Source organism: Nicotiana tabacum, chromosome 18, assembly GCF_000715075.1.
Source record: "Nicotiana tabacum cultivar K326 chromosome 18, ASM71507v2, whole genome shotgun sequence".
Lineage (NCBI taxonomy): Eukaryota > Viridiplantae > Streptophyta > Magnoliopsida > Solanales > Solanaceae > Nicotiana > Nicotiana tabacum.
Window position 1 is genome coordinate 82,922,086 of NC_134097.1, and position 19,513 is coordinate 82,941,598.

General features: G+C 38.4%; 1 protein-coding gene and 1 long non-coding RNA gene across 2 annotated transcripts; both read right to left on the minus strand.

Moving 5' to 3' along the window:
- Positions 1-2,293: 2,293 nt before the first annotated feature.
- On the minus strand, positions 2,294-2,809 carry LOC107800670 (uncharacterized). The gene has a single exon (XM_016623894.1). It carries the CDS (start codon positions 2,807-2,809, stop codon positions 2,294-2,296), a length of 516 nt encoding a protein of 171 aa, XP_016479380.1.
- Positions 2,810-15,562: 12,753 nt separating this feature from the next.
- LOC142172805 (uncharacterized) lies at positions 15,563-17,580 on the minus strand. The gene is made up of 2 exons (XR_012701776.1): positions 17,158-17,580; positions 15,563-16,085 (listed from the first exon to the last, which is right to left on the minus strand). It is a non-coding gene; the product is annotated as an uncharacterized LOC142172805 (long non-coding RNA).
- Positions 17,581-19,513: the final 1,933 nt, after the last annotated feature.

A 19,513-nucleotide genomic window follows, 5' to 3' on the forward strand; every position in this document is an offset into this window, starting at 1 on the left:
AGTTTCCGTTATTATTATTTGTCGTATATGTTTAAATTGCACAGGTTTATTTGGTAGTCTTGTCCTAGCCTCGTCACTACTTCGCCGAGGATAGGCTCAATACTTATCAGCACATGGGATCGATTGTGCTGATACTATACTCTGCACTGTTTGCAGATCTTGGTACTGGAACTTTTGGACCATAGCGAGGTTGCTGCCTTCATTCCAGCGGAGACCCGAGGTAATCTTGCAGATGTCCACAGATCTTGGCGTCCCCTTCTATCCTTTCTATTCTATTTTTATTTATTTGAGAGGCAGACTTGTATTTTCTATTCAGACCACTATTTGTAGTATTCGTAGATGGTCTGTAACATTGTGACACCAGTGCTGGATAGAGTTGCATCTTGGATTTTCGTACTAGTATTTAGTTAAATTATCAAATTTCGTCTTCCGCATTTCTTTTATTATTATTCCGTTGTTGATCACATATTAATTTGAAATTGTTAAAAGGTTAAGGAAAAAGGGTAATAAAAATTCATATCACTCGGCTTGCCTAGCTTTCACAAGTAGGCGCCATCACGACTCCCGATTGTGGAAAATCCGGGTCGTGACAATAATGAATTGTATGAAAGTATGTATCATGATTTATATGAAAGTTATACGATATTGTATCAAAATTTTATGAACTTGTAATGAACACATGTTGCATCTGTTTCTATATTGTATAAAATTACTTTTTTCAGCTCGATTGAATTTGTCTACTGCTTTTGAATTTATTTATGTTGCAATATTTTAAAACTATATCAGGTTTTTTTTTTTTTTACGATGCTCGCATCAAATTGATTATTATTTTTGGATATAGTTTCGTTCCAGCTTAAAAGCATTGAGATGAACTTCAATGGTCGTTAGTGACAAAATATATATAGCTTAGCTTGTGAGAGAGAATTATAACAATTTATAGCTTAGCTTGTTAATCGTGAATATTAATGCAAAATACAGTTTGCTTTTATGATTAGCAAGTTATAACTGAATTTGTGGATTTTTGATAATATACAGTTATCATCAATGGTAGATTTCTGAAAAATTGTGAGTTAAAAGGGGACCCTTGTCATTTTGTAACGTAGATGAATATTCAATACATTACAACATTCTCTGCTTTTCTTGTCCAAAGGTATTCAATAATTACTCTACAGATCTATTGCTTGTTCATTGATTGTTCACTTATTGTTATTCATTTATTGCCCATTATTAACCGCAAAAGGCTATCTTCGAGGCCTTTGATATCATTATTTCTTCATCAATCGTTCATTGCTAACTGCCCTAACTGGACCTCGAGGCCCTCTGTTCCAGCCAGCTCGAGGCCCAGTCTTGCGACAACATTGGTTTAATTTGCATATCTTATTCTCTTTATTTATACTTAGCATCTATTGCCTAACAACTAGTATTGAAATAAATCACATATTTTTAGAACCACAAAATCAAATATAATTGTTAATACCATTTTCAAAGTAAACACCAATTTGATTGAGTTAGCCATTAAGTTGGGTTCAATCAAATGAGCTCATCCATATGGTCCAAGCCTAAGGGTCAGTTAGCCTTATTAGAAGATTACCCTAAGGGTCAGTTAGCCTTATTAGAAGATTACCCCAAACTCTAGTTCGTACCTATATAAAAGATCACATTCACTTTGATAGCAACATGTACAAGTCATAACTAGAAGAAGTAAAAAACTTCAAGAATTCTCTACGGGCTAAAGGTGTTCAAGCATTCAAGATTAAAAAGCAAGATTATCAAGGTTTGTTGTGGAAGATAACTGCTCCTTTAATTTCCTCCTTAATCAAAGGTCTTGATTTGTGAGTCTTGAGTATAGACTTGCTTTTAATAGGAATTTTCCCCCTCCCCCTCCCCCTCCCTCCACCACTACCTCACCACCACCAAAAGCGGTGCTTTTCAAAAAAATTAAACGACATAGAGTGAAAAACTATTTAAAAAGTTTAAAAAAATCAAATCAAATATCAAGCCCTTGAAGCAATTGTTGAATTAATAGAAGAATCAAAGGTTATTTCCTCTAAGCTACGAGAAATTACAGATTGTACTACAAATTATACTTAAAATTTACATTTCTACAATTTCTTCTTGTCTTTGATTGCGGAGACACGAAAATTTTTGTTATACAATTTGCTTCGTGAAACGTACACTTAATCAGTTCACCTGCAATACACGTACGTCAACATAGAACTCAAAGTAGCTGTAGCAAAAATTATTCGTAGTTTAACATAGATTCTACATGATAAAACCATGTGAAGATGATGAGTCAATTGGACGCTGTAGCCTTTACATTCAGCAAACCCACTCCACCTTTAATAAGACGAATTACGCTATCATAATCCTCTAATGATGAAGATGAAGATGAAGATGAAGATGAGTCTGCAACTATGAGTTTATCTCCTAAAGCATGAGAAAACTTCAAAGTTCCAATACTTTTGCTCTGATCTAAATCATTTCCGAGCACTGGAAAAGTACATATTCCTTTATAACGAGGAGCTAGAGAAAGGTCCAGCTCACCAACATACTTATCATGTGAGAAAGTCCTTTTGCAGAAAAGCTCAATTTTGCAATACATATGCCCTTGTATGATGTCTTTCTCAGGCACAATGAAGCAAAGCGTCGTATTCCACTTAGGATTTGTGTCGTTCATAGTATCTACTTCGGTGCACTTGGTCGTTCCTGCTACTGAAACCTTTGCATAAACTTTCATTCTACCAAATTCACGAACATCTGGGAGGTCACTAGCAGAATGGACTGTAAAATTAAAATATCTGGCCTCCATATGACTGCTTCTTTTTAATGATCTTAATGTTGCATGAAAAATTAACTGACCTTAATAATTTAGGGCGCTTATGTTAAACTCCACGCCCACAAGATCTGGATTCTAGAGAAATGATAATATGTTGAATAGTCAATGTGGAAAATTAATGTATGTGGATGAAGGAGCGGAGCCAGCCAATCGGGTACGGGTTCGGCTGAACTAGTCGCTTTGGTCCAATCTATGTATTGTTTTAATAAAATTTATTGAATATGTAAAAATTATTAATTTAGAATTCAGTAAATTAAATTAACTAGAACCTCCAACCCATAAGTGTTAGATTAAACCGAGGGGAGAGAACAACGAATTGTGTACCTTATTGATGCACGGGAAACCGTTGAACTCACCACCAAAAGAATTGCCCCAAATTGTATTCTAAATTTCCAGAAAATAGAGTTTTTGTTCACAAACTAAATGCCTAAAATTCACTATGTTCTTCCTTTTCAATTTTTTTTTGCCTTTTAGAATCTCTGTATTGAAGAGAAGTATATAGAGATGGGGAGATGGGGAGAACTACCGATGATGTAACGACCCGACCGACCGTTTTGAGCTTTTGCACTTTGCTCGCCAGTCCTCAGGCATGACTTGCCACATGTGATGTATTATGACTTATGTAAATCGTTGGTCTTGGTTTCAGGGTAATCGAAATGAATTTGGAAGAACAGTTCTCAGTTTGAAGCTTGAAATTTGAAATGTTTGACCAAGATTTGACTTGTTTGTATATGATCTCGGATCGGAATTTTTATGATTTGGTTAGCTCCGCTAGGTGATTTGGGACTCAGGAGCATGATTGAAATGCATTTTGGAGGTCCGTGGAAGGTTTAGGCTTGAATTGGCGAAATCGAGATTTTGGTGTTTTTCGGTTGATAGGTGAGATTTTGATATAGGGGTTGGAATGGAATTTTGGAAGTTGCAGTAGCTCCGTTGTGTTATTTGTGACGTGTGTGCAAAATTTCAGGTCATTCGGACGAGGTTTGGTAGACTTTTCGATCGAAAGCAGAATTTGAAAGTTCTTGAAATTCTTAGGCTTGAATCCGATGAGATTCGATGTTTTAATGTTGTTTTGAGCGTTCTGAAGGTTGGAACAAGTTTGAATGGTGTTATGGGATATGTTGGCATGCTTTGTTGAGGTGCCAAGGGCCTCGGGTGAGTTTCGGGTGGTCAATTGGACCATTTCATGTTGTGAAAAAATGTAGAATTTCAGCTGTTGGTGTTGCACGTTTTTGACCTTCGCATTCGCGATGCATGTTCCGCGATCGCGAAAGTGTGAGGTCGATGGTCTTCGCGTTTGTGTTTTCTCTGTCGCGTTCGCAATGTTGTGATGTTTTGATTCTCCGCATTCGCGAGGGCTAGGTCGCGTTCGCATAGAGGAAGAGGATTAGCTGGGTCCCCCAATGCATTTGTTCTACGCATTCGCGTAGTAGAGGTCACGATCGCGAAGTGTTGAGTGTGTTGTGCATCGCGTACGCAAGAGGGGTCTCGCGTTCACGTAGAAGGAATTCCGGTCCGTGAAGCAGTGTGCTTCGTGAACACGAGGGATGTGTCATGTTCGCGATGAAGGAAAATCTGGGCAAACAATTTATATTTTTAAATCGAGGGTTTAAGTCCAATTTTATAAAAATCATTGGAGAGCACGGGAGAAGGTGCAATTTGAGGAGATTTTCAGTGGAGCTATTGGGGTAAGTATTCTTCACTCATATTTGGTTTAATTCTATGATTTGGTCTTGAATTTCATCATTTAATTTGAGAAATTAGAGTGAAAATTGGGGGAAAATGGAAGAAAAGTTTGAGATTTCTTTTGGGGATTTGTATGAGCAATTAAGGTAGGATTTTGATGAAACTAATATGGGTAGACTCGTGAGTGGATGAGGATTCTATTGATGTGATTTTTATTGGATTCCGAGACGTGGGCCCGGGGGCCGAGTTTGAGCAACTTCGGGATTTTTGATGTAAATTGGATATTTTCGAGTGGGTTTCGTTCCCTTAGCATATTTTAATGACTATGGACTAATTTTGGCTATTTGGAGCATCCGGAGGTCGATTCGTGCGGGCAAAGGCATCGCGGGCTAGACTTTGGACTGAATCGAGGTGAGTAATGATTGTAAATGTTGTCCCGAGGGTATGAAACCCCGGATTGCACATCGTTGTGCTATATTGAGGTGACGCACACGCTAGCTGACGAGCGTGGGGTCGTGCACTGTTGGGGATTGTGACTTAGTCCATCCCGAATGACTATTTTACTGCGTATTTGGTTGAAAACTATTTGCTATCATCATGTTTTGGGTTGAATGCCATATTTGGGCCTCGTGCCAACTATTTGAATCCTTCGGGGATTTTTATTGATATTTCCTCACTGTTTTGACTTCAAACTTGTACTCAGTCATGCTATATTCTACTATTTTCAAAACTCATCCATGTTTACTCTACTTTAGCACTTGAAATGATATTCTAAATAATATTTTGGGCTGAGCATCCTGTTTTACTGTTTCCCGAATGACTTATGTAATTTTTGACTGAGTAAGGCCGAGGGCCCGTGTTGTGAGGATACTTTTGGGTCGGGTTGCACGCCGCAGCGGTGATACACTAATTTTGATTATGAGGCCGAGGACCTGAGATATGTAGGCCACGAGGTGGCTTGTTGATAAGAGGTCGAGGGCCTAGAGATGATGCCACGAGATGACTTGATATTGCGTTTGGGTCGTAAGGGGCCCCTCCAGGAGTCTGCACACCCCCAGTGAGCGCGGGTACCCATTGTGATGTGAGATATAGCCCGAGAGGCTGGTATTGTTCTGAAATATTGCCCGAGGGGCGGATTTGTTGACATTGTGCCCGAGAGGCGAACCTTTATGTGTTGATCTTTCTTATTGGCCTATCATTTACCTGTTTAATTGTGTATTTGTGTCGAGGGGCAGATTTTCTATGCTTATCTGTTCTAATTGCTTTACATTCAATTGCTTAACTGTTAAAAAGTCATTTTTAAAGGAGTTTAAACTGAGCTAAGGTGCTTTAAGAGATTTCACAGCTTCATTGCTTTCTCACTAGTTTTGTACTACTCGATACGACATGTTGATATACTTTACGTGTTTTCTTACTGCTCAACTTTCATTTACCTTTATTACTCACTGAGTTGGAGTACTCACTTTACTCCTTGCACCTTGTGTGCAAATTCAGGTATTTCTACACCCAGTAGCAGGTATTGGTTGAGTAGAGACATAGTCATTGGTGTTTAGCGAGGTAGCTGCCCGACGTCCGCAACACTACTTTACTCCCTTTTGATTTCATTAGACTATATTTAGTATATTTCCAGAATTCCGTTGTATTTTAGACCTTAGTAGATGCTCGTGACTTGTGACACCCTGATGTCAGGCTATATCTATTACGGTACTGTTCTTTTAAATTTACATCATGCAATATTTTATTAATTAAAAAGGCTTAAATTGATCTATTAAAATTATTGATATGGATTTGGGGATTGTGTCGACTGGCCTTGTCTTCACGAGAGGCGCCATCACGACCGGGTCTGGTTTGGGGTCGTGACAAGATTGTATCAGATCCTAGGTTATATAGGTCTCACGAGTCATGAGCAGGTTTAGTAGAGTCTCGTGGATCGGTACGGAGATGTTTGTATTTATCCTCGGGAGGCTGCAAAACCTTTAGGAAAAACTTCACATTCTTGAATTCTTATCGTGCGTCCTTGATTCAGCTTGAAAAGTAACTCTTTGAATTCCTTCCACACGTTCGTATGTGTGCATGAGCGCTCGATATCAGATGTGCATCGATGGCTTGTGGTTCCCTGATCGAGGGGCGAGATGTGATCTCTGTATGTTGATGTTGGGCCAGTCTGGAGGACTCGAGGCCGGATCTTTACCTATAGCTTGAGCACTGAGGTGCTGATTGTGTGAGCACGTGCTTTTGAACTTATATGTTCGGTAGTGTCCCTATTAGTGGAAGTGATGGCTGGGTAGCAACGTGATGAGTATGTTATGTCTGCGAGGTGTATTCATATGATTTGGAAACGGTGAGAAGGGTCTGCTGGAGGATAGAAGACTATTAGGTATTTGATTTTCATCTTGATTCGAGGTATAGCCTTGAGTTATGGGTGTGTGAAGAATCTTTTCATGTCTCCTAGTTGGGAGTGAAGTAAATTTCACGTTGCGGTATGAGTTCAGACTTAGGAAGACTAAGTGACTGCGTAATGTTTATGGCGGTGGAAGGTATGCAGAAATGTTTGTTGGAGGCAAAACAGGTGGGTTATCTCCTGCGGACTGTTCTAAGGTTATGTGATCCTTATGTTGTCGGTTAGAAGATCTCATTTACAAGTGAAATATATGTGTTGAAATTTAAATTTGGGTCGCTTAAGAGAGTGGGATTGACTGTGGTGAGGATTAATACGGGATTTGTAGAAGATTTAAAGTACTAGATGATCTGTGTTTCACAAGCTTACGAAGGATTGAGTTTAATCTCACTATGGTATTATGGTAGTAATAGATTATACGCATTATGAGTTATTGTGTCATTTGATCTATGGCTTTGGGCCAAGTGGGGGAGTCTGCTATTGATTAGTTGATTGCACATTTATGTGCTATGTTGGTTCTAGTTTGAGGCGAATGGGTGAATCAGTTATGGCTTACGGAGATTGAGACCGAGGATGGCTCGAGTAGAGGAAAATTTTAGGCGAAGGTTATGTCATGCTTCATAAGTGTATGAGAATCGCGGAATGTCTTGAGAATCGCGGAATGTCTTGGTAAGGGTATGCGGTGCATAGAATAGATAGTTGAGTGTTGAGTGTGTTGTGCATCGCGTTCGCGAGAGGGGTCTCGCGTTTGCGTAGAAGGAATTCCGGTCTATGAAGCAGTGTGCTTTGCGAACGCGAGGGATGTGCCGCGTTCGCGATGAAGGAAAATCTGGGCAGACAGTTTATATTTTTAAATCGAGGGTTTAAGTCCAATTTCATAAAAACCATTGGAGAGATCGGGAGAAGGTGGAATTTGAGGAGATTTTCAGTGGAGCTATTGGGGTAAGTATTCTTCACTCATATTTAGTTTAATTCCATGATTTGGTCTTGAATTGCATCATTTAATTTGAGAAATTAGAGTAAAAATTGGGGGGAAATGGAAGAAAAGTTTGAGATTTCGTTTGGGGATTTGAATGGGCAATTGAGGTTTGATTTTTATGAAATTGATATGGGTAGACTCGTGAGTGGATGAGACTTCTATTGATATGATTTTTATCAGATTTTGAGACGTGGGCCCGGGGGCCGAATTTGAGCAATTTCAGGACTTTTGATGTAAATTGGATATTTTTGAGTGAGCTTCGTTCCCTTAGCATATTTTAATGACTATGGACTGATTATGGCTAGGATTGGAGCATCCGGAGATCGATTCGTGCGGGCAAAGGCATCGCGGGCTAGAGTTTGGACCGAATCGAGGTGAGTAATGATTGTAAATGTTGTCCTAAGGGGATGAAACCCCGGATTGCACATCGTTGTGCTATATTGAGGTGATGCACACGCTAGATGATGAGCGTGGGGTCGTGCACTGTTGGGGATTGTGACTTAGTCCATCCCAAATGACTATTTTACTGCGTATTTGGTTGAAAACTATTTGTTGTCATCATGTTTTAAGCTGAATGCCATATTTGGGTCTCGTGTCAACTATTTGAATCCTTCGGGGATTTTTATTGATATTTCCTCATTGTTTTGACTTTAAACTTGTACTCAGTCATGGTTTATTCTATTATTTTCAAAACTCAGCCATGTTTACTCTGCTTTAACACTTGAAATGATATTCTAAATAATATTTTGGGCTGAGCATCCTGTTTTACTGTTTCCCGAGTGGCTTATGTGATTTTTGACTGAGTAAGGCCGAGAGTCTGTGTTGTGAGGATACTTTTGGATCGGGATGCACGCCGCAGCGGTGATACACTGATTTTTAGTATGAGACCGAGGGCCTGAGATATGTACGCCACGATGTTGCTTGTTGATATGAGGTCGAGGGCCTAGAGATGATGCCACGAGATGGCTTTATATTGTGCTTGGGCCGAAAGCGGCCCCTCCAAGAGTCCGCACACCCCTAGTGAGCTCGGGTACCCATTGTGATGTGAGATATAGCCCAGGGGGCTGGTATTATTCTGAGATATTGCCCGAGGGGCGGATTTGTTGACATTGTTCCCGAGGGGCTAACCTTTATGTGTTGACCTTTCTTATTGGCCTGTCATTTACCTTTTTAATTGTGTATTTGTGTCGAGGGGTAGATTTTCTGTGCTTATCTGTTCTAATTTCTTTGCATTCAATTGCTTAACTGTTAAAAAGTCATTCTTAAAGGAGTTTAAACTGAGCTAAGGTGCTTTAAGAGATTTCACAGCTTCATTGCTTTCTTACTGGTTTTGTACTACTCGATACGGCATGTTGATGTACTTTACGTGTTTTCTTACTACTAAGCTTTCATTTACCTTTATTACTCACTGAGTTAGAGTAATCACTTTACTCCCTGCACCTTGTGTGCAGATTTAGGTATTTCTACACCCGGTAGCGGGTATTGGTTGAGCAGAGACAGAGTCATTGGAGTTTAGCAAGGTAGCTACCCAACGTCCGCAGCACTGCTTTACACCCTCTTGATTTCATTAGACTATATTTAGTGTATTTCTAGAATTCCGTTGTATTTTAGACCTTAGTAGATTCTCATGACTTGTGACACCCCTATGTCGGGCTGTATCTATTACGGCACTGCTCTTTTAAATTTACATCATGCAATATCTGACTAATTAAAAAGGCTTAAATTGATCTATTAAAATTATTGATATGGATTTGGGTTTTGTGTCGGCTGGCCTTGTCTTTACGAGATGCGCCATCACGACCGGGTCCGGTTTGGGGTCGTGACAGATGAAAACCATCACTCCACATTCTTACGTCTCTCAAAAGAAAACGTACAGTAGTTTTAGGAGTAATAAACCTACGTGTAACCTCCTTAGGTTTTATCTCTTTTTAAAATGGGTTGGGTCAGTCCATATGGGTGACCCACGACCCAAACCTTATATCCAACATCACCCACTTCGCACAAGTGGACTAGTTCCAAACTAGTAACTACCGTGAAAGCAACACACATAATTCATACCGACAAATAGTTCGTGCGACCTGCGAGCATTAAGAGCCATAATATTCTTAATCCCTTTAAGGTTGTTTAACAGCTCTATGTAGAAATCCAATCACATGCGGAAGGGATTTATTACTAACATGAGGATCTTGTTACTCGCAATACCCTAAACATCACCCGCTACTCCAGTAGCTAGTTATTTAATCCCTCATCCTCGAAAGAGGTGAACTCGAGTTCATGTTTAACTTTATATTCATAATTACATTTGATACCCTCATGGTAAGTGTAATGGTCGACCTATGAATACAAGTTAAATTTGCAAAAAAATATATATTTATTTGTCTTCCCTTTCTACTCGAATCTTTCCATTCCAAATCAACTGCTTTCCTAGACATGCATTGCATTTCCGAATCACTCATGGCTATTAGTAACATGCTAAAGTAGCAACAATGATTGGCACTTCAAGAAACAGTAAAAGGTCAAAGGGTATTCCAATAAGAGTTAATGTAACTTCTTTGGGATCTCACACAATGAAGAAGCATGGATTCAATATTTCACTATCCCATTGGTCGATAGCACACGTGGTATGAAACACATGTTACGATGTTCTCACCTTATATTGGCGCGTGTGTCTTATTCTTTTAATCATTCAACACCATACAGATCTTGGTCTAGACACCTCCAAATGTCTAACCCGAGCTTCTCACGTCAATAATCCTCAAACCATCTTCTTAGAGAAATTTGCATCTGGCTTACAAAACAAGTCATAATCGAATATTAAAATTCATAAGTCTTATTAGTTATCAAGATCGACCTTTACAAGCAAATATAACCTCACATTATCCAAGGTTCTATAAGGTCTTATCTCTTCACGATTCTTAACGTAAGAGGTGATTGCTCGTGTGAGAGAGCCAATCTCGCGACTTGGTCGACACACTTTATCAATAAAATATTCATCACACGCATACGAGATATAAGCACGAATTCAAGAGTCAAATATTGATGAGCATATTATAATACTAAAGTCATTTTACAATACATAAAAATGTTCATGTCCTTCGCAAACCTAGAGCCATAACATGTTTCTCAAACAGGTCTCTAGATATCGCCTTTGTAAAAGGATCAGCTATCATGCTTCGCGTAGGAATGTACTGTAAATTTATCTCTCCACTTGCTACCATGTCTCTTACAAAGTTATACTTGATGTCAATATGTTTGGTCTTGCTCTGATACCTTGGATCTTTTGTATATGCAATAGTCGCTTGACTATCACAATATAGAGTCATGGCACCCTAAGAGTTCTTTGCAATATCCAAATGCTCAAAGAACCTCTTTAACCAAATAGCTTCTTGTACTGCAGACGCATAAGCTACGAACTCAGCTTCCATCGTTGAAAGGGCTGTACATGTTTGTTTCTTACTTTTCCATGATATAGCACCATCATTAAGTAAGAAGGCATAACCAGATGTTGATTTTCTATCATTCTGATCACCATCCCAATCAGCATATGTGTATCCTCTCAACTACAAATCATTTCCACTATAACATAGTGAATAATTTGCAGTTCTCTTCAGGTATCTGAAAATTCTCTTCACAGCTTTCCAATGATCTCTTCTAGGATTGGATTCATACCTGCTAACCAGACCTACGGCAAAACAAATGTCTGGGTGAGTACATATCATAGCGTACATCAAGCTCCCGACAACACTTGAATATGGAACTCGAGACATGTCTTCCTTTTCATTTTCAGTCCTGGGACACATTTCAAGGCTTAAAGTTTCACCTGGGCACTCTCCTTAGGCATCAAGGCTCCTAATTTCAGTCATATATCATATTGAAGCTCCACTATACGTTCACTGCAAGGATTAAGGCCTGGATGATCCGTAAAAATACCACTAGAAGGCCTTCCCTTTCCGCCGGAGCTTCATGGGCGTTGCCCCGTTCCCCAATCAGATGTTTGGATGTGAGATATACTCCGCGAGGAGCCAAACGGCGTCCGGAGTCTCTTAAGAAAGGACAAAGACTAATTAATATCATGTTTACACCTATCGGATTTAAAAAAGTCCTTCATAAGATTGAAAGATCCAAACCTTCTTATTCGGAGCGGAAAGGGACGTGGCCAAAACATATAAGTTTCTTGATATAGACTCAATAACTTTTTGGGATGATCTCTTTGGATCTTAACTCCAAGGATATAGTCTACCTCGGCTATATGTTTCATGTCAAATGATTTTGAAAGCCATGACTTGATAGTTTTTAAATACTCTAAATTATTTCCGGCCAATAAAATATCATCCACATAAAGAGAAAGAATTACAAACATCCCATTAGACTTCTTCACATAAATGCAATAGTTTTCATTGATCATGGTGAAATCATATGAGATCATTTCCTTGTGAAATCTCAAATACCATTGCCTTGAAGATTTCTTCAGACCATAAATAGATCTTTTTAATTTACAGACCTTCTTTTCTTGTCCTTTAACAATGAAGCCTACAGGTTGTTCCATGTAGATTTCTTCATTTAGTTCTCCATTGAAAAAATCTATGTCCATTTGATGTAATTCCAAATCCAAACGTGCAACAATAGCTAAAAGTAAGCGAATTGAGGTAAACTTCACAACTGGTGAAAATGTTTCCTCATAATCTATTACAGCTTCTTGAGTAAAGCCTTTTGCCACCAATCGTGCCTTGTATCTTTCTATTGATCCATCCGCTTTGTGTTTAACTTTGAGAACCCATTTGTTTCCAATGGCTCTATGCCCAGGCGGAAGATCAACTAGATCCCAGACTTTGTTGGTTTTCATGGACTCTAATTCTTCTTTCATTGCTTTCATCCACTCATCTTTTCCAGGGCTCGATAAAGCCTAAGTCACAGACTTTGGCTCATCCATTTCTGTGGGAGATACCAAGAAAATATAATCTTCAATTTCATAAGTACATTTGGGTATATTTTTCCTGGCACTCTTTCATAGTTGAAATTCGGGTTCGTCAGAAGGATTTCGGGATTGAAAGTTCCCACTCCCACTTCCACTCGGATCAAGAATAAGATCTTGATCAATTTGATTATCAACTGTGTCAGAAGACACTTGCTGACTGTCTGAGTTCAACATTTCATAAAGAGGCTCTCCATTCTTTACCTAGCCCTTCTTTGGAAAATCATTTTCCAAAAAAGTGACATCTCGCGATTCAATCTCACTAACACTTCCATCCTCTAATTCACCAATGAATACATACCTTTTGGAGTGTTCTGAATATCTTATAAAGATACATTTCTTGCCTTTTGGACCTAATTTACCAAACTTGCTAAAAGAATCTTTTATATATGCAGCACAACCCCAAGGTCATAAATCCTTTAAGTTTGGTTTATGACCAATCCATAGCTCATAAGGAGTGGAAGAAACTGATTTAGAAGGCATTTTGTTCAATATATAAGTTGTAGTCAATAACGCATCTCCCCAAAAGGAGATAGGTAAATTTGCATGCGCCATCATGGACCTTATCATGTCCAGTAGTATTTTATTCCTCCTTTTTGCTACACCATTTTGTTGAGGTATGTATGGAATAGTTAACTGTCATGTGATTCCTTTTTCATTGCACAATCCTTCAAATTCTTTTGAAAGATATTCACGCCCTCTATAGGTTCTTAAGGTCTTAATCCTTTTGTCTAATTGATTCTCAACTTCATTAATATATTTCTTAAAGCATTCAAGTGCTTCAGATTTATGAGAGATCAGATAGACATAACCAAAGTGTGTGAAATCATCAATGAACGTAATGAAATATAAAGCACCAAACCTAGCCCTCACATTCATTGTACCACAGATATTAGAATGGATTAATTGCAATGGAAAATGAGCTCTCTTAGCCTTTCCAAATGGTTTACGTGTAATCTTTCCGGCAAGACAATTTTCACAAATTGGCATTTCAATTTTAGAGAAAGAACCTAGATGTCCTTCCTTAGCCAATCTATTCATTCGATCCTGCCCTATGTGACCTAATCTTGCATGCCATGTAATAACTTCAACATCATTGTTACTAGAATAACATGCCATAACACAACGGTCAACATGATAGCTATACGTAGAAGGATTACAATATAACACAATAAAACCATCATAACGATGTCCAAAACCATAAAAAACATTGTCTTGAGTAATTCTAAGACCACTACGACTAAAGTTCAAATTGAAATCTAAATCTAGAAGAACAGACACAGATACTAAGTTTCGTCGAATCTCTGGAACATATAGGATGTCATGCAACATCAAAGATTGGCCACCACGCATGTCCATTCTGCAAGTGCCTATCCCTTTGACTTCAAGCTTAGCACTATTTCCCACATATACATGCTTTGATCCAGGTGGAACTCGATGAAACTCTATAAACGCTTATCTATCATAGCTCACATGGTCGGTGGCCCCTGAGTCTACAATCCACACACGATAAGATTCAGGTAGCAAAACAGTGGTAGAAACATATATAGCACTCAGAGATGCGCTTTGAAATTCTACCTTTTTCGGCTTAGTGCACTCACGAGCAAAATGCCCTGGGACTTGGCAATTTTAACACTTCATCTTGCTCTTGTCTTTTTTCTTGTAGAACCGTTTTCCTTTCTTGGAATTTGGCTTGTTTCTTTTATTGGAGGGTCCTTCTCCGGTCTCCTTACTCTTTCCGTCATTTTTTCAGTTTCTCTTGCGCTTGAAGCTTGATCTCTTTGTGCCACTTGATTTTGCCACAAAGGCATTAGGTATAGCTTTAGCAGCACCAAGTCGCTCGTCTTCAAGATCCACGTGACGGGCAACATTAGGAAAAGTTTTGATGCTATCATTGTGGTCAAGTTAACCTTCAAATGTTCCCAATTATTAGGAAGAGACCGAATCACAGTCTGAACCTGCTGCTCATCAGAGAGAACATGGCCAACACTTTTAAGTTGAGAAATCATATTTGACATCACCCTTAGATGTTGATTGACACCGTTATCATAACGCTTTTTGTACGTGTCAAACTTGATTGTCAGTTGTCGAAGGTGAGTCACAGTCATACCCCCATGTGCCTCTCTTAAATGTGCCCACATGGCTTGAGCGGTAGGATATTGGTCACATTCGTGGATGAGATCATCAGCAACTGAACTTACAATAATTCCACGTGCAGTGGAATCTTTCTTTTTCCAAACATTGTAAGTTTCCAGATCCCTCCTATGTTGGGCAGTGTTACCCTCCTCTGGGTGACTCATAACATGGTTAATACTTTCAAGAGCATCTTGCTCTTCGAGTACATACCACATCTTACGACTCCAAATATCGTAATTTTTACCATTTAGTTTGTCACCCTTGTTCAAGTCAGCAATGATACTTTTTGATGTCATGTCTGTAATTAGAGACAATATTACAAGTTTAACTCATCAATATATAGTTCAGTTAATTTATACATGTGATTACACACTCAAGAAAATTAATTATACTATTAATTCTACATTTAGTATAGAATCGAACGGTCACTACGTTTCCATTCATCATCTATATCTAAATATTTTTAATTAATATTAAGATCACTTCTTAGTGTGTACATATTTTAAGTCTCAATCCATTACAAAAGGATATAATAAACAATGTATGTAACTAGTGAGACAAAAAATATAAATAAATTTCATTAAAATAAAACACATAATAACAATTTACATGTTTGCTAGGACATTCATATACCAATCGAACACTAACTCTTGCTCATATACGCTAAAAGGTGCACTAGGCCAGACATCATGATAAATCTCAGTTAAAATTTCACCCCAAGGCTCTCGAAGAGAGTCCACTAAAACAGCTAATGCTTTCCAATCAGTAATTTCTACGTAATTAGCCAATTCAACTCTTTTTATCTTAAAGAGGTGTACATGTTTAGGAACGAAAACATCAGGGCCCATTTTAAATTCCTTAAACTCCCTAAATTTCTTTTCTCTTTCCTTTCGTTCAGCCCTTCGATCCCTTAACTTATTTTGTCTCGCCCTTGGGACATTCCTGATGACTTCAGGCTCTGAGTCTAAATCATTATAGAAATAAGTCCTGCGGCGACGTACCCTTCTACGTTGTGCTCTTCCTTGACTTCGAGAACTCCCACTTGGAGTAATTCGAACTTGTCCTTCTTCAGCCATATCTGAAATAGGACCAAGGAAACACTTAGAACGGCTACAACCATTCAATGTGACAACACATATCACAATTACTAGTAGAAGGATATTAATTTAAGGGATTAAGACTAACCGAAATTTTCTATTTAATAAAACAAGAGTTATCTACTGTCAACAAATGTATATTAATTATAAAACAAATCTAGAAATAACCTTATTTTGATTCTGTGTTTTCCAACGTTGAACAAGATTTTTTGAGAAATTACAATATCCAATATACAGAAAGTATATCTAGTCAAGATTGTACAAGTGTTTAAGATTGTACCAGTGACCTACGCTCACAGTCCTTAAACATATTTAAATGGAATGGTTTGTCTGGATTCAATCTCTTCAGTTTTAGGAATGTATATGCTAATCTTAGTTGGTCACGTGAAGTAAATCGGTCAACTTCATTGAACCAGAGGCAAGAAAATAAATTTGACATTGGTGTATGTGCTCTGACAATAAAAGAACCTTCAGGCACATAGCTCTTGGAGAGAATAACCAATCTTTATGCATTCTTATTTCTTGAATAAATTTCTTTCTTATAATGCCAAAAGAATAAATATAGGCACAACTACTGTTCTTCTAAAAAATATATCAACTCAATTTTACAAAGGATTCAAATACTCATTACGTGGGATTGTAATTTTTTTTTTTTTTTTTTGAGTACGTGAAGCAATGAGACAACAGAAAAACATAATTCTTGTTTCTCCGCAAGCACTGATTTAAAAGATCTTGTGCATTGCAATTGAATCCTATATGCCTGTCCTTTGTCAAAAAGTTGGCCAAATCTGAAGCATCTAAAGAGAAATTTGCAAACACTTTGAAGCTGTAGTGTTAGAAATTTAAAAAAAAGTATCACTCGGTCAAATAAAACACCAACAAACTACAAAACATTATTACTGGACAACAAATCCATTAAAGTTTATAGAGGAAGGATATAAACATATCATCTTTCACATATGTTGCTGCAAATAGTACTTTAGCAGAGCAACAACGGTGGCTCTGATGCCATTGTTAGATTAAACCGAGGGGAGAGAACAACGAATTGTGTACCTTATTGATGCAACGGATACCGTTGAACTCGCCACCAAAAGAATTGCTCCAAATCGTATTCTGAATTTCCAAGAAACAGAGTTTTTGTTCACAAACTAAATGCCTAAAGTTTACTGTGTTCTTCCTTTTCAATTTTTTTTGTCTTTTAGAATCTCTGTATTGAAGAGAAGTATATAGAGAAGAGAAGATGGGGAGAACTATCGATGAAAACCACCACTTCATGTTCTCACGTCTCTCAAAAGAAAACGTGCGGTAGTTTTAGGAGTAATAAAACCTATGTGTAACCTCTTTAGGTTTTATCCCTTTTTAAAACGGGTCAGGTCAGTCCACATGGGCTACCCACGACCCAAACCTTATATTCAACAATAAGTTTTAAATCCTGGCTCCGCCTCTGTGATGATGCTAGTTGACGAATCAACGTTATAAATCTTGGCAGTAGTTGTACAATACCTAATATATGGCCGAAAAATAGTAGTTGTAAATTTGTATACTCCATTTTTTGTTTTTTTCCCTTTTCATCCAGTCGTACTATCGTCCTCCTCTTCATGTGATGTAGGGTCTACATGAATTGAGTCTTGGCTCAAGTACAGGACCAGAAGACTCATAAACCTTACGAAGTCGTCATATGCTCCAAAAGAATAAATGTCTCTTTGAACTATTTTTAGTATTGTTAAAGAATAAATGAGAAGGTTCTAAGGTAGTGATTTCCCCTATTGATAGAATCTCTTCTGCTTATGTTTCATATAGATTTACCAACACATCTCTATCAATCATGAACACTCTTTTTACCGTGAATCTCTCACAAGTAATCACGATAATTTACTAGACGGACTCTCCCGAGATATGCTAGCTGGCTTTGTTTATTACTGTTCACTTTAGATTGCGCCCAAGACTTCATTATCCCTAATCCCACCTTTAAACCCGCAGTTATAGATCCCTCTTATACTTTGGGAGTGGTGTTGTTCAGCAATCACCTAAATATGCACTCTCTCCCGAGTTATGCATACTAAATAGGCACAGCTAATTGAGGATCCTGTCAATTAACTACAACAAACACGTAGTTGAATAAATAGAGATTAAACTGGCAAACTATATTAACATAATCAAGAAGTTCATCATTCAATAGGTTCCATCAAAACCCTAGACAAAGGATTTAGCTACTCATGACAATGGGTAAATAAACTATGAAAATATTCATGATCAAAATTGCAAGAAAAATAAAGAGAAGAAGAAAATATGATGTTTTGGGTGATCTCTCACACTTGTTTTTCTTGCCAAAGTACTCTCTAAAACATTACATGCCTCCCTTGGGCGAGTTCTATTGTTTAATATAGGGTTTTGGGCTAAAAATCCCGTGTTTTGCACTTCAGTCCCTCAATTTTCCGCGTCTTATCGCGGTCCTACCGTGGTTACGCCAGGACCGCGGCCAACTAGCCTCTCAGAATCCGCAACAGCCTTCTGTCGCGGTCCGACCGCGTTTACGCCGGGACCGTGGCAGTCCATCTCCAATTCTGGTTTTTCTACCTTTGCGTGGTGCACTTAGCGGATATTGTAAGATTGGCCTCTTTTTCTCCGTAATTGATCCCAAAAGTACTCCATAGACTTCTTTTATTGTATATAGCCTGGAAAGCATGAAAAAAACTAATAAGAGCATTTTGTTATCACTTTTTACCATAAAAACTATACAAGAAGGTGGTTCTTTATGGCCTAATTATTGTCCTAAGATCCTAGCCAGCTTGCCTCCTAATTGTTGGACTTTAAGCCATTGAGCTTTAAAGTAGAAGAAGTGTGAATTGGAAATGGAGGAAAATAAAATGGAGGGAAAATGAAAATTTGAAGAAATGAACTTTTGTCTTGCACTTTGTCCCTCATTGGTGAGGGACAATCACATTTGTGTGCTTATATATAGATTCACTTCTTAAAGCTCTTAAAAGGAGTTGAAGAGAATGAACCCTCGCGCCGTCGTCGTCGCTCGGCTCGGCTTCGGCTTCGGCTTCGGCTTCGGCTTCGGCTTCGGCTTCGGCTTCGGCTTCGGATTTGTCAAATGATCGATAAGATTATTTTTTGGACAAAATTTATTTAATTATTTAATAATTAATTAAATGCCAAATCACTGCTGAAAGTTCAGAGGGCCTCGCTGGCCGCAGTTCTGCCGTGACCGCGGTAGAATCGCGGCAGTCAGATTCAGAGAGCCTCTCTGGCCGCGGTTCTGCCGCGATCACGGTAGAACCGCGGCAGGCCGCGTATTTTCTGAAAAGGAACATTTCCAGACACCTCTTCTGATATTTGCTTATAAATTCTGAGGCAAGGCTGCATCTTCTACATATGAAAAAAATACTCCAGAACTTCTTTCTTT

Coding starts and splice junctions, on each gene's coding strand:
- LOC107800670 (XM_016623894.1), bottom strand. CDS start 2,809: ATGGAGGCCAGATATTTTAATTTTACAGTCCATTCTGCTAGTGACCTC.